The sequence below is a fragment of the Vitis vinifera genome, chromosome 1 (assembly GCF_030704535.1).
Source record: "Vitis vinifera cultivar Pinot Noir 40024 chromosome 1, ASM3070453v1".
NCBI lineage: Eukaryota > Viridiplantae > Streptophyta > Magnoliopsida > Vitales > Vitaceae > Vitis > Vitis vinifera.
The window spans coordinates 6657432-6672065 of record NC_081805.1 but is presented as its reverse complement, the minus strand read 5'-3'; the positions used below and the strand labels follow the sequence as shown (position 1 = coordinate 6672065).

General features: G+C 34.1%; 1 protein-coding gene across 1 annotated transcript; it reads right to left on the bottom strand.

Moving 5' to 3' along the window:
- Positions 1 to 461: 461 nt before the first annotated feature.
- Positions 462 to 11849, bottom strand: LOC100256113 (ALBINO3-like protein 1, chloroplastic). The gene is made up of 11 exons (XM_002281995.5): positions 11295 to 11849; positions 9456 to 9566; positions 9163 to 9237; positions 8592 to 8652; positions 7895 to 7968; positions 7669 to 7773; positions 5726 to 5833; positions 2906 to 3009; positions 2487 to 2693; positions 2004 to 2373; positions 462 to 1069 (listed from the first exon to the last, which is right to left on the bottom strand). Exons 1-11 carry the CDS (start codon positions 11604 to 11606, stop codon positions 977 to 979), a joined length of 1620 nt encoding a protein of 539 aa, XP_002282031.1. The 5' UTR covers positions 11607 to 11849; the 3' UTR covers positions 462 to 976.
- Between the last annotated feature and the right edge of the window lie 2785 nt (positions 11850 to 14634).

Sequence of the window (14634 nt, the reverse complement as noted above, 5' to 3'; positions counted from 1 at the left end):
ACTCCAAATAACAATCCTACGGAAATCAACCAAAGATTGCCCAGATGACAATTATGAATTACTGTGAAAACAAAGTTACCTGTGTGAAATCATTCTACTCACAGCTTGCACCATCAGGGGTTATAAATGAATTTTCTGGCCGCCAGCATGATGATGGAGGTTTGCTCGGTGGTCATTCTAGCCATCTCAGCTCTTCTGATCATATCCATTGAGCCAAAGAAAAAGTATACACTTCTTATCGAGCATGGTACTTGCTCAATGTGCAAAATAACTCAACAACCCATTTCCCAAACCATCTATTATCCTAGTTCTTGCAGCATGCTCCCTCACATGAATAAGTATTTCTCATTTACATGCTGTATAGGAGAAGATTTATGTTTGCTTTAGACTGCTGCTACATCTCAAAAAATAAAATAGATAAATAAAATCCCCATATGAAAATATCGGAAAACAAAACTAAATTCAAGCTGAATTTTACAGCCAAGGGAATTATGGCACATGCTCCTTATATTTCTTTTTGCTTGCATGCTGAAAGTAAGTATCCGGTTCCAGGTACAGAACAAGTATGGCTAACAAGGAAAGAAATAGAATAGTCACTGATACAAACTGCAGACCGTCTTCACATTAGAGCTACAGCTACATGAGACCTTATAATCTTATTAATCCCAACAATTATCTATAAGAGCACTTAAGCTTTCTGCTACACAGCTACATGAAACCTAAAAATCTTGTCAATCCCAATAATCCTATCCCTTGACATCACTAATTTATGTTTCCTGCCATAACTAAAAGGACCCAAAAAATTTTATAATCCCAACAATCATCTGATTGCAGTAATTTCCACCTTGGCCCCGAGAACTCACCAATCAAGAAATACTCCGTTTCATATGTTTGAGATGTTGAATGTGTTCCACACAAAGCGAGGACAGTATGAATCTTGTTGACTTCAAACTAGAGTATGGTCATACCATTATGACTATACTTCTTCCCTTTCAGTGGGTTGCTCTCTTCTCGGTTGCAATGTCTCTTCCCCAGAAGGTTTGTTATCCGTACATACTTCAATCACTTCCTGAAATATTGTGAAATTAGCAATTTGATGAAAAATCAGTCTATAACTCACTCAAATCAGTCTAACATAGTGCATTTCAATTAGACTAAAATAATTAAATAAACAGAAAAGAGGAAATGTTGTTCTCCTATACCAAACTTCCATAAACAATAAAGAGGAAATGTTGTCATCCCCATAATGAACTTCCTGTTAAACAATATATGATTCCCAAAATAAAAAGGACAAAATAAATAAATAAATAAAATAAAACATAAAACACAATTAAGATTCAGCCCAATAAACTAGTATTAAACTTGAAAAAGGTTCTAGATAAATGATGTAAATGAAAGTCTCCAGCAGAAGCCCCTTGGTCATCTTGACTCTGAATATGAAGTTTGATGAGAAACCAATACTACCATGAGCACCTCATCAAATTCATGAAGATGCTCATCACAACGCATACAAGAAAAATTGTCTGGCAAACTCCCTATCAAGCAAGATCCTCATTATCAGCCCCATTAATGCTCATGCATTGTTGCCCTACTAGTGAACTTGACAATAATTCTAAGTCCCTTTGGAATGTTAAATAGATGCTGGATTATGAACACACAATCCCTTGTTAAAAAGGAATCGTGTCAGTGCATATTCTGGGGAATGCATTCAGCCCCCTTCCTGTTTTGCATATACTGACAACTAATCCAAACTTTAGCCTAAATACATCTACTAATGCCATGAGAGGAAGTAGCTTAAAATATTTACAAAAAGCAAAAGAAATTCATAAAAATGTTATGCAGATCACAGCATGCAAGGCGCAATGGAGGTAAACAGACAAAATACATTAAGTCAAGCCAACATCAATACAGCAGGTAATCAAACATTTTTTTCCTTCCTAAATCTAATCCAAAGATGAATAAAATGCAAATTATATATTTTGAAGCATACTTGCAACAGATACCTTTTCTAGCTTTCCATTAATATGCTGCTCATCCCTCACATCTACCTCATAATTAACAGAGTTTTCACTGCTTTCTGTCCTGGTGACATACATCTTCTGTTCATCTTTTGAGTCCTCATTAGAAAGCTCATCATTTACCACTACCTCAATATTGGATGAATTGTGAGTGGTAGTTAAGGACTGAAAACTGTCATTCCCACCATCAACTAAATCACCTCCAGTCCTATATTCCCTTTTAGTTGAATTAGCCTCATTCTTATAGCCTCCATTTGTTGTTGGTATTCTATTAGCTGCTGCCTCTTCAGCTTTCGTCTTTTCTTCTTCCCTTTGCTGCCTTCTCCTTGCCTCTTGCTCCTTAATCTGTTTAAATCTGGAGAACACCAACAGCTTAAGTCCACAAACAACAGTAATTTTTAAGGTCCCCAAAAATAACTGTAGTTATACCGAGAACATAGTGATTAATAGTAAGCAATGAATCTTAACCTTTCACCAGGCCGTAGCCCCTCTGATGTTAACTTTTCTGTTTGTTTGGGCTCCTTTTTGGTTGAGTTTATTTCAAAAACAGGTTTCTGAATCTGGGATAGCTCCTCCTTTTCAATATCATCACTGAACTGCTTCACTGGAATTTGTGCACCTCCTAACTTTTGAAGCCATACTTGTTGCGCTGTGCTCAAGATATTATTTGTGAACCTGTATAAAGCACAAAATAAAAATGTGACATTTCTCTAATACCCACACATGATAAGTGAAATTCTATTTGAATAAAAAATAGGGTAACAGGCTTATATCTATTCAAAAGTGTAAGCAACTTCTAAAGAAGGGGCTAAATTTAAAATTAAATATGATCAGAAACGTTCTTATTGAGATGTTGCAATGCTCAAGAGGGCTTAACAGCTGCTCACCAATAAAGGCTTAACCCAGATGGAACTGAAAGGGCAAAATAGCCGATCATTAAGGGGAGAAACTTGGTCAGTGCTTGAGAAGTCTTCAGGCTTGGATCATTACTCTGAAAGTTAACAGCTCATGTTAAACATTAATGAATGATGAATTCAGAGACCTCAAACCTGTATTTCTCAGATCATTAAAAATTGAATATTATAATACCATTTAAACACCTGAACTAAGTGAAGGAACCAAAATAATTAAAAGATTTTTTCAGTACTTTCTAAACATTTATGATGAACTCACAAACAACCAACAAATTGAATTGTTGAAATCTGAAAAGATAATTGAAAATAGAATATATCAGAAAGAAAAAACAAGAGCAAAACAATTCAAAAGAGAGAAGCCCGAGTTTATCAGAGACCTGGGCAAGGGTACCAAGGAGAAAATGGATAATACATCAATCTTGTGGAAGTGACTAACAATCTTCCTTTTTTACCTAGTCATCCTATGGGGACCTCCAACCAGCTCAAGTAATTTAAAAAAATAAAATAAAATAAAGAGAACAAAGAAAGAAAGAAAGTCACTCAACCAAACTCATAGTTCAAAGTCGAATCGGTCATTGACTCGGAGGGTCACGAGGCATATCGGTCTCGGTGTCTCGGTTCGGTATCGGGCGATACGTAAAATAAGATAATTAAAATTTTCAAAAAATTATAAAAATATTATATAAATTAAAAAATAAAATAGATATAATTAATAAGCTGAAAATTTTAATAAAACAATTTTTTTTCACATTTAGCTCAAAGTTATTTGTGATAATATTAAAAATTGAGGATTTAATTCTCACTTTGCCATATAAACACTTTAATTTATCATTAAACCCCATCTATACCTTTCATATCATTTTACTTTAGCAAATCGGGTACTCAATTCTCCTAGTATGTTACTATTAAATCATATTAAAGTGTTTATATGAAAGGTATTTTCCATGTAAATCGGGGACTCAATTCTTCATGTAAATCCATATAAAAGACAGTTTCTTACTTTACTAATTTGAGCTCCCAATCTCCCACCCTTGCACGCCACCATTGCTGTCAAGACCCACAACAGACGACACCACCTGCAATCGCAAATTTGCAATTGTGCAAGACCTAACACGGGAGGGGGAGCAATCTAATTGTGAGGGGGTTGTCTTGTCGATGTCGCCGGTGAAAGATTCAATCCACTTGACCAGTCACCACCGCCAACACCAAAGCTCTACCATCCAGTAATGCTCGATTTTGAGGAAAATTAGGTAAGTAAATCCTAAATCATGCCCTCATCCTTCGGTGGTTTCTCCGCTTATTTCCAAACAAGTCATGGGTTGGGTTTTTTTTTCTTCGTCTTCTTTGATCTTCTCATTGATGGTTTAAAATTTCAGAATAGGTATTTGCTTTTGAAAGGGCAATCTCTGATTTTTATTTATTTATTTTTTTTATGAAAATTTTGAAAATTCTCTGTAACCTAACCGAGTCAACCAAGTTAACTTGGAAACTCAGACGAGTCAACCGAGTTCGTGCATTATACTGTATTTGGGATCGGTTTCATCACGATAGGTGTCGAGGCGGATACGACTCAGCCAAGTCGCACCAAACTCAGCCAACACTTTGAACCCTGACCAAACTCCAGTCCACCTATGGACTACTCAAAATACATGGAACAAACATATAAAGTACAAGTATAAATAAATACAAATCATGATTTTGGACTTTTATTATCATATTATTGGTTGCATAATGTAAACAAAATTATTACACCTGTGATAAACCAATCATGGTTTCCAACTCCAATTCTGGGACACCCTTCAAATGTCCAAGAAGTTGCCATTGCTTAATTTAAAAATTAAAAAAAGAAAAAAAAGAAAAGGGAAAAAAAAAGTTCAAATCTAAAGTTAATCCAGAATCCATTTAGCTAAGTGTTTTTATCACAAATCATTGTTTGCATGGAATGTTCAGATATTACTTTGGCAAAGGTTAATGTCTGAGTGTGTGATTGAAAATTATTCAAGAAAATAAATTATTTGGAAGTTTACCAAGTTTGCAAATCAAATTATACAGCAAAATCTGAGCTAGATTTGAAGTATTTATATAAATTTTATGGCTGCATGTGTTCTACCCATCTATACAAGTAAAATTGTACATTCATACAAAGATTCTATATACTGACCAGATTAACTGAAACTAGAAACTTAAGAATGATTGCTTTGGCTAAAGAGGATTAGAAAAGAAATTGACCAAGAAAATTGGAGAACCATGCAAACTGAGTTACATAAATTGAAAAAAAAATCATAATCTCACACATTATAAAAATCAAAATTTAAAATTATTCTCATCTTTTGAGTCAAGAAATTGCAATATAACACAATCTTTCAAGCTTATTCACAAAGCATGTAACCTTTCCATGCTTGCATCATTAAAGCACATTCAGGATTAGAATGCTTGGCACATGAATTACACCAGAAAACACTGAAGGCATTCCTTGGCCTCATATCATTCAAAACAATCAATATGTCTAGCACCATGTTGGCAACACAGTTTAAGCCAGTTAAAGTCCAGTTCCTGCACCTAAACGGAAGTCATTCCTTTTAAAACGTTTTTACAGTAAGGATAAGGTCTCAAACAATTTATTGTTTAAAAATATAAAAATTGAAATAATGAAGAATTAAAATTAAAATAAAAACACAGACAAGTATAACAAATAAATCCATCTGGCACTGTACAGTATAGGTATAAGCATGTAGTAAAAGAAACATAAAAAGATTAAAAAAATAATTTTTTTTCAATGTACAAATGAATGACCTGTGATGATTGCATGATTTGGACAGATATGTACTGTGAAACAATCAGCAACATAGGCAAGACAAGATAGGCCAAGGTATCCGACCATCCAAGGGGTGGATGACCATCCTGTGGAAAAAATTCAAATATCAACAATAAGAAATAGTTCCATGACATATGAGATAGCTAGCAGTTTGTCAGCATTCTGAACCTAGCACCAGGTAAAAAAGAAAGAAAGAAAAAAGAGGGGGGCGCGGACTACATAAAATATAGATTGCAACAGTGGTGGAGCCACCTTGGGTCCTGGGGGAGCACATGCCCATCGGTCCTAAAAGCCTTATTTCCAATTTGAGATAGAGAAACAAATCTGAAATCTTAAAAATTAAAATTAAAATTAAATTACATCCAATAAGCTAAATTTTTTATTTTAAGTCATTGTTGTTCACGTATTTTTAATACTAAGATAAAATAAAATTTTCAATTAAGCAAGTTTTCCAAGTTATTTCAAATTATGTTTCCAAATAAAATAAAATAAAAAGAACTCTAAGAATGGCCAAAAAAAAACAAAAACCTTATCTCCCTAATTTTTCATGACTTATTTTTAGTGATTTCACCATTTCTAAAAGAATAATCAGAGATTTCTTCTTCTTATTTATTTTTTTCCCTCTCCAATATCTTTTTATATAATAATTTTTTTTTTTTAATTTAAAACTAAATTTCTTAATGAAATTATTGAATTTCTTAAAATTAATGTGCACTCAAATAAAAATCAATCAATAAAGAATAACTTATATATATATATGGAAAAATGTACTTAATAACATTGATCTTTTGTTTGTTATAAAATCTTGTGTATAATAATCATTAATTTTTGGAATAGAAGTATCATGAATTAATTTTAAGTTTTTATATTTTTTACTGATTTAAATTTTTTATCCTGCTATTATTGCAAAGGATGCCCCCTTCCTACTAAATTTCTGGCTCCACTAACTGATTATAAGATTTCTTAATAGATTGTATCATATGATGCTTTCCTTAAAACTAAAAGACTTCTAATCCGAATTGCCATCAATATAATTTGTGTTGAGCTTGCCATCAACATCTGGTTGGGTAGCAGATGTGTGAGAGCAATCAAGGAAAAGGGGTTGTTGGAGCTCTTGTTTTGTAAGACAGTGGCATGATTAGGAACTCAAAAGTATGGAGGAATTCCTTTTAAGATTGCAAATAAAAGGTGGCTAGCAGGAATGATGGAAATAGGGTGGTTTGGTTAGAATCAAGGAGTGGTATGTTTTCGGTAATATCCCTATATGTTGTCAAGGAGATATGATGCCTTCTGAAAGTTATTATAGGAACCCTTAGGTACCAAAGAAAGTGGATTTTTTGCATGCAAAGCAGCTTGGGGCAAGATCCTCACCACAGATTAGCTAAATGAGGAAGAACATATGTTTTGGTTCAACTTTGGTGAACAGATGCTTATTATGTAAAAATGAGGAAGAGACCATCTCTTGCTTCATTGTACAAAGACAAGAATCTTGTGGCTGCTAATTTTCTCATCATTTGAGGTAGAATGGGTGATGTCAGCTTTAGTTAAAGGGGCCCTTTTAAGTTAGTAGGGATCTTTTGTAGGGAAGAGAAGAATGAAAGCATGGAGGGCGACCCCCCTTGTGTGAATTTTGGACAATTTGGAAGTAGAGAAATAAGAGGTGGTTCTAGGATGTTACTTTTGGAGTGGATGAGGGTGGGCTTAAATGAAGTGACAATGTCTATGGAACACTTAATCAATTGGTTGGGTGTTTTGTAAGTGGAGGATGTTCTTTTTTTTTTTGTTTGCTTTTACTTTGCTGTTCCCTTTTGGTGCCCTTGTATATGACCCATGTAAGTTGGCGTGCTTTTTTGATAGGCGCTGTTAATATATCTTTTTTGCATGGTTATCCAAAAAAAAAAGAGATGGTTAAGGCACTTACTACAAAAGGGAAAAGCCAAGAGATACCACTGCCATTTTGCCGAGCAGCAATCGTAGTTGGACCAGAAAGGGAGGGTATCCAAAAGAAGCCTTCTGTTAGAAGTCCCTTAAAATTTGAATAGAACATTTAATTAGAAGTGGAAAACATTTAGAAAGCAAAAAACAAATATAAGCAGAAATAGTTTAGAAAAAAAAACAATCATAAATCAACATAAATGAAATGCTACCTCATCTGCCACATTGGAAAGGGCTCTATAAAGGCCAATCCATACTGGTATTGTGGCCAGTGTTGGCAGGCATCCTGGCAAAAAGAGAAAAACATGAAATTAATGTTTGTTTCATAACAAAGAAAACAGAACCAGGAAGAAAATTGTATTTTCATTCAGATCAGGCATTTCTGACCCTGCAGTTTCTTTAGCCAACAAATCAGACATCCTACTTCTTGATTACTCCTTTGTCTTCTTTTAGGGTTTCAATTTGGGGTTAAAACCTTTAAAAGTTATTGGATTGGGTTTGTTTTAGAATTGTGGAGAATTGGGCAAGAGATTAGGACAATATTTTCCACAAGGAATAGAAATTTTTGAAAGACAATGTAAAGTTTGTTTCCAAGAAGAAATTCTAGGCTTGCCCAATGCTGAGAATGGGAATGACAATTTCGATATCCAATTGTTGGGAACCCCATTACCAAGAAGAGAATAACCCCTTCCCAGTACACCCATTCTAGTCTTCTAGTCACCCACAGAGGGTCTTATTGCATCAAACGCCAGGTTACTATTAGCACAACTTTATTAATAAATGGAGGAAACATTCTCAATGGTATATGTGTGAATCATGTGATCACATCCATGCAAGCACAAACAAAACTCAATAACAAGGGAATTTCAAAATGGTATAGCAACTAAAAGCAAAATGTAATATTAATACCTGCTAATGGGTTTATGCCAGCTAGTTTATACAGTCGAGCAGTTTCAAGTTGAATTCTCTCCTGCAAGTACATAAAAGTATCACAGTTTGAACAAGTTTATGCTAGCTAGTTTATACAATTGAGCAGTTCCACATGCTTGATATAGAACCATGGTAGGATCATCAGATGTATTTTCTTTCTTTCTTTCCTTTTTTTTTTTTTTTTTGTTGTTGTTTTGCATTTTTGTGATAGTAGGCAGGGCTCATCAGATGCATTCTTCAATTTCATTTCTTAGCATAAATAAATCCAGGGTTTAAAACTCAAAGCTAGGCTAGTCATAATTTCAGCTAGCCAGCTGCAAGTGAAACCATTTAATATAAGCAGGGTATATGCATTGTTTACATTGCTGGAAACTTTTGTTAATTCCATTGGTTCTCATAAGTAAATTGCAACATGCTAACCCAAACCACCCCACATAAAAAGAGTGTTGTTAGTGCATTAACAAACTTTCAAGTGTAAACCACAAACCATACAGATAAGTCATGCTTTAAAGAAGACATTTCCAAAGGACAGGGCAGGGCAAATTTTCACCTGATCTCCGGCATATCGTTGCTGAATAGCCTTTATTTGAGGCTGCAAAGATCGCATAGCCATTGCAGATTCTACCTACATATACATTTAGATTATTGGGGCTATGACACAAACAAGATCTTCAACTGTGATGAACTAAAAGAGGAAAAAAGAATAAATATATAGGGATCACAATGTTCAACCTGTCAATACACAGAATAAAACTGCATTAGCACATAGATAAAAAGTTTGATGAATCTTGGTTAAAATTGCCATAATAAAAACTAATGGAGAAAAAAGTTTCCTCTACGAACCTGCTTCTTTGTCAGAGGAAATGTGGCAGCCTTAACAAGAACAGTGAGAAGTATAATAGCAAAACCATAGGCATAGGGAACATGTAAAGTAGAAAGGCCACCCTTCAAAACCTGAAGTTGACAAAATTTGTTAATCTCATATCCAATATGATCAACATATTAAAATCTCGATCACAACAACTGTTGCCCAATTAAGGTTTTACTAGGGATGTCATATTTGGGAATTTCCTTTATATATTTTATCTTCATGAACAGCTTTGATAATAGAAGAGAAATTGCCAGGGACCAGTCACGAGCCCCTAGTCTGTTCACAAAAGTAGTGGGTTCATGATATTCTTTTCCTGTCAGTTATCAAGAGTATGAACGAGCACGCTATAAAGTATTCACAGTAATAGTGCTTAGGGTCTGGTTCTAGGGTTGGCTCAAAACCAAGGCTGTGTTTGATTCTACACTGGATGAACCTAGGACTGGACAGAATGCCCTAGATAAGGGAACCAATCCAACTCATTAATGTTGGGTTGGTTCAAAACCAAAGCTGTGTTTGATTCTACACTGGATGAACCTAGGACTGGATGGAATGCCCTAGATAAGGGAACCAATCCAACTCATTAATGTTGGGTTGGTTCAGTTCTCAGGCTTACCAGTCAAACCTTGCACCACTAATAATTCCCAAAAGGAAGGACTAAAGCATGTGCAAACAATTGGAAGATCAAGAGATTGAGACCAGAAAAGCTGGAAATCATTGATCCAGTTTAAAGAGAAGAAACAGCAAATATGATCTACCATTTCGCCTCAAGTACATTTGGAAATGAACAGAAAGCAAAGAAAGAGAAACACTTGAAGTAGAGAGGACATTGAAAATCTTTAAGAGAGTCCATAGAAAGAGAGGGATTTAGCAAAAAAAAAGATGGGGTTCATCAGTTTCTACATTAGATAATCATTTTCCAAAGTCATGGGTATTAGATTTTGACTGTTCCTAGCACATGTGCATATAGGCACTGATTTGAGTCTTAGAGGCCTAACAATAAGGAGTAGTTTTCAATGGGCAGAAATTGGCAACCCTGCTGAATGCAGAACCATTTAGAATGGTACTTCCAAACTACTAATGTCTAAAAATTTGTTAAGACCATACTTAAGTGAGAAATGTTCCTGAGTTCAAAACAACTCCTATCACTATGGGTCCACCAGATTCAAAACAGGTGAAACTTCATGGTCATTGGTTGAGTTCATAGCATACCCATGGTGCTAGGGTCATGAATAGTAATAGAGATGTTTACACATACTTTTTGGCATTTTTCAATACAATTGCTTCTTATCTATCAAAATAATAAAAAATAAAAAAATAATATGAAGTGCAAAGAAAGAGCCATCTCCCTCCTTGGCTCACCTCCAACCGACAAAACTTCCTTTTCTCTATAGTAACAATGCATACCCTTGAGGTATCATATCCTGGCCTTTTCCATGTCATGCAATGCAGGACGTCTAAACCGAACAGCCTAAATTGTGTTATAGAGAGCTCCGGCATTTCATACCAAATAAGCTTATCAACCCAAGGTTTCAGTACATTCTGGGGATCGTATTTTCAGATGTAACAGTACAGTTGGCAAATGGAGATGCAACAGATGTTTGACTATTCAATTACTATTCACAACTCTCAAATCAAGTTAAGGGGGTATCTGGCAATATACCATCCTTCATCGAAGGTGGAAACTGTAGTAGAATTGGGGTCTTACCATGATTATCTTGTCAAATCTTTCTTCGTGCTTGTTTGCACAACTATATACGTCATGCTTTAAATTTAAATCCCCAAAAATAAACGAAGAACAGCTAAACACATACCTTCAAAACAGTCTCCATATAATTAGTAATCCCAGAAAGCCAGTCGCCGCTCTGTTTACCGTCACTAGCCGACACGGCGGCATCGGCAATCGTATAAAGAAGGGTTTCCACTCTACCAAAGAGGTCCCCAATAACAGCGTCAGCACCATCGGAATGGAAAGGCCTGAATCCGAACCTGGCCACACCGAGTGAGCGGCGATTAGGTAACCCCGGAAAGTGAGAGGGATGAAGAATAGGGGTCCGAATTTGGGTCCGGTGAGGGAAGGGAGAGAGGTGGAGCGGAGAAGTGTGAAATGCAAAGAAAGTCGACATATCTGTGGAAACCCTAATTTTGGGAGCGCCCTGGGGGAGAAAGGAAGGAGGGTTCTGGTATGGCGGTAGTGTGGAAGGATGATGATGGGTTTTCCACTGGTGATATTTTTCAAGGAGGAAGAACGAATTATTTAAATAATGATGCCTGATATCCCATTTTTCATGTGCGGGGATTCCTACTTCCAGAGTTGAAGACAAACTTGTCGGGATTCGGAGCTCTACAGTAGGCTATTAGTGTTTTTTTTTTTTTTTTTTTTTGGGGGGGGGGGTCTGGTTTAGTAATTTTGATTAGGAGATTTGAAGCTTTTTAAGTTTATACATCTAGCCTTCCACAATGCACATCAATATATTCTTGTAACCGATAGCCATGTTAATATGCATAAGTCTTTCATCATTGCATTGTAAAACTATTCTGAACGTGGATTCTTTAATGATTAAGAGTGTGTTTGAAAGTGATTTTTAGAAGCATTATTGGTCTTTTATAATACTTGAAAAATAAAAAAAATTTAAATATTAAAAATGTTAAAAGTGTTTTTTTAAATTATTATCAAATAGATTTTAAGTTAATGAAAAGGGTTTCAAAATAAAAAATTTAATAGAAATTATAGCCTCGGAATTGGCAATCAAGATTTATTTTTACTTTTTGTTTTTTCAAATGCAATACCAATCATTTATAGTTTTTAACCTAGATTAAGTTTAATTTATATAAGATTATAGATGTGGATGTTGGTAAATGGATGGTTGTAAATCTGGCATTAACTATTCAAAGAAAATGGTTGATATTAGGATAAAGTCCTTAAAAGTATAGCATGATGTTTTATTATTCTATTCATGCATTATACCTTTTGAACATTTTGGCTAGACATCTCTTGCATTGTATATTATTATCTTGTATTAGAAACTATATGAAAGATCCAAGCCATAGGTTCTTTACAAGTAGATAATTAATTCATAACTAGTTTATAGACTTAGGTAATTCATTTGAAGGTGTATTATCTACTAATTAGAGGAATGACTGGTCTTGGTTATCAAGATAAAGTTCTTATGGTAAGTGCATTAGTATGTATGGTTACACATTAGAGAAGATCTATAATATGTCATAATATTGGTTATCAGATAGTCATGATCTAACCAAGTTATATTATAGGGTCTCTCAACCTTAAAAGGCTACTAAATTTATTCTAAAGTTTGCAATGACCTTTATTTACAGGTGGTTGTATATTCTCTATGGACTGTGTTACTCTTAATAGAAGTTGGTTGTAATAAAAATTATCAATAGAGGTATCATGATATCTCAAAGGATTGAAATAGTGTGTCCCTTTGAATGATTTTAAGAATGTGTGTTTGGAAAATTCATAATTGTATTAGTTTCTTAATTTGAATTTGACATATGCTCTTTGTAAGTTACAATATGTCAGTTAAACATATAATAGGAGGATTTGAAACTTAAAGATTGGAAATGTAGTATTGAGAGACTGATAATATTCACCTTATTAGATTATAAACACCAATTTATGGGGAATTTGCATACTGTGAATGACTCAGTTATATGCCTTGTATTATGAGTGCTCTTTATCATTGTTTGAAGGTATATCGTGTAGAAAAGCCCACATGACCCTTATTTAACTATAATTTATTTTAAGACAATTGTTATAGTTTAAGTTTATTTTGATTTGTAAAGCCTACCCTTGGTTTTCAGTTTAGCTTGTCCCACTACACAACATGTTAGGTTTTCTTAAGCCTTTTATGATATAACTAAGAGTATTTTGGTTAACCTATCTTGTAGCAAATGGTTGAAGAGTTGATTGCACCACTAGTTGACTAGTTGTTCAACTATTTAAGTCACATTCTACTCAATAGTTACTTGCAACCCTCATTTAATGGTAACAACTAATCAAATAGTTGACCATGGGGTTGATTAACATAGCAGAACACTATGTCCAATAGCTAGTTTGTGTAAAAGCTTCATATTTTAAACCTTTAAAATGCCATATGTGAACAACCTAACACCTACATATCATTATTCGTAATTCATCATTAAGTTATTAATCCTTTGATAGTCTATTTACTACCTACTTGTATATTCTCATTGACTATACCTTTGAACTAGCCATCTTTTTTACTTGTAATTTACAAAAGTAGTTTATTTATTTACTTCCACCAAATTCATTTGATCTTGTATGAAAAAGTGTGAAAGCATTTATGAGAGCAGTTGAAAAAAATTGTAAAAATTCATTGATACTTAAAACCAAATGTAAATTTGAAGGAGTCCTTCGGTTAAGGAGAATCCTTGTTTAGTGGATAAGCCTCAAGGCTTGCTTGTTTTGTAGGCTAGCTTGGTACTAAACTACTTATATTGAGTTTGTAGCTTCTTCTCCTTTTCATTTACCTTAATACATTAATTGTTATCCATTGTTGTTCTATTAATTTAATCTCATAATCTTGAGATTTGGCATAAAATTTTGAAAAAGAGACGATCACCTAATTCACTCCTTGTAATTAGGTGATTACATTAGGTTTATTAATAGTTGTTTTCATATTTGCTATCAAAGTAAGGCCTTTTGTAGGGAAATAACAAACCATCAAGCTTATCAATTATAGGGGGTACTCTATTAGTAGACCCATTTTCTATTTTGAAAGTGATCATAACTACTAGAAAAATAAAATAATTTAGTTTTTAAAATGATCAATTAATTATGACTTATAGGAAATCATTCAAAATGGTTCTCATGTTTCTATCAAAATTGACAATGCAATTTTAATTTCCAAGCTTAGCCATGACTTTGATAAGCATGATAAAAGAATGATTTAATTGAATGATAAGACTATCTGTTGCTGCCATTGTGCCATAGATAAGAATGAATACAATATAGCTTGTCATTTTAAATTAACTAAGGATATGTGGGGGGTTACTCATAAGGGTATCAATCAAGTGAAAGAATTCAAAATAAATTTAATTGTGGATAATTATGAATTGTTTAAGATGAAAGATAACGATACCATTATTAAGATATTTACCAACATTGAA

Coding starts and splice junctions, on each gene's coding strand:
- LOC100256113 (XM_002281995.5), bottom strand. CDS start 11,606: ATGTCGACTTTCTTTGCATTTCACACTTCTCCGCTCCACCTCTCTCCC. Junction 7,774..7,894: donor TTTCCAATGTGGCAGATGAG/GTAGCATTTCAT, acceptor TCAAATTTTAAG/GGACTTCTAACAGAAGGCTT. Junction 3,010..5,725: donor AAATCATGCAATCATCACAG/GTCATTCATTTG, acceptor GTTAACTTTCAG/AGTAATGATCCAAGCCTGAA.